The 1,033-nt window shown below is 61.7% G+C and overlaps 1 protein-coding gene across 1 annotated transcript; it reads right to left on the minus strand.

Annotated features, from left to right (window-relative positions):
• Window positions 1–535: 535 nt before the first annotated feature.
• EMIHUDRAFT_259089 (hypothetical protein) lies at window positions 536–915 on the minus strand (the record flags this gene model as incomplete). Its single annotated transcript, XM_005758427.1, has 3 exons — window positions 536–553; window positions 640–759; window positions 835–915. The coding sequence occupies 3 exons, from the start codon at window positions 913–915 to the stop codon at window positions 536–538; spliced, it is 219 nt and encodes a 72-aa protein (XP_005758484.1).
• Between the last annotated feature and the right edge of the window lie 118 nt (window positions 916–1,033).

Genomic DNA, 1,033 nt, shown 5'->3' on the forward strand with positions numbered 1-1,033 from the left:
GACGCTCATATCGCCTGCCAGCGCTGCCGTGCAGGTTGCCACGACGAGGTCGAGCACGCTTCTATACGCTCGCCGAGCCTTCCTTTCCATCCCATTAGGCAGCCTGGGAACGGTGGCGATCAGAGGCAAAGCCTACGAGGGGTGGTGGAACCACATGTCACGGCTACTGCCGGCTCGACCCCACGATAGCCTCCGGAGGCTGACTTTGAGGCACAATCATCGGACGATGTCGACGAGTTGGGTCGCTCTCGCGGTAGCCAGATGACCTCTCATACTAGGAGCATCGGCCATGGCCGCAGGGAGCGCGGGGGAGGGCGCTGGAAGCAACACGGAGCTCCGTTGGAGACGTTTTCAAGATTAGCGTGTCAGAGTGAAATGGCACTAGCCTCTACTCTGGGCAAGGTCCGTATGTCTTTATGGCTCACCGTGTAGTCGGCCAGCCCAGGTCGTCCGAGGATTTCCCATGTTTACGTGGGGAGGAGATGTTCAGCAGTTCACGCGCGCGCGTGGGGCGCCCAGGCCAAATCTATATAGCTTAACGAAAAGTCGACAACTGTGGTGGAGGTGGTGGCATGTTTCAGAGTTCTGATATGGGCCAGACCCCCACAGTCACCTCGGAGGCGGCGACCGCGCACACACCGCCTCGACCAATTCTGTGAGCGGCGCCAGTGAGCCGCGGTTGCCGACGATAACCGCGGCGAAAGCCCTCTCGTACTCCTCGAGGCTCGCGCGGCCGTCTCGCTCGTTGAAGACGCCAACCTAGTGGCATGAATGTAAGGGAACTAATGCAGTGAGCTGCGGGTTGCAGTGGCGGTAGATGCAACGCGTGAACACGAGGGCTACGAATGCAGCTAAAGACGGCTGCACTACGAGTGCCGTGGTCTTGAGGGCGAGTTGGAACACGGGGGAGTGCATTCCGCAGCTAGGGCCGCTGGCGGTGGCGACGGCGTAGTCTGCTGGCACGCCCTCCGCGCACTTCAGGTCGCCTGCGCGCGAGGAGGGGCCGGGGGGCTGATGAGGAGACATGCCTCGC

This window comes from Emiliania huxleyi (assembly GCF_000372725.1).
Source record: "Emiliania huxleyi CCMP1516 unplaced genomic scaffold EMIHUscaffold_8637, whole genome shotgun sequence".
NCBI classification, from domain to species: domain Eukaryota; phylum Haptophyta; order Isochrysidales; family Noelaerhabdaceae; genus Emiliania; species Emiliania huxleyi.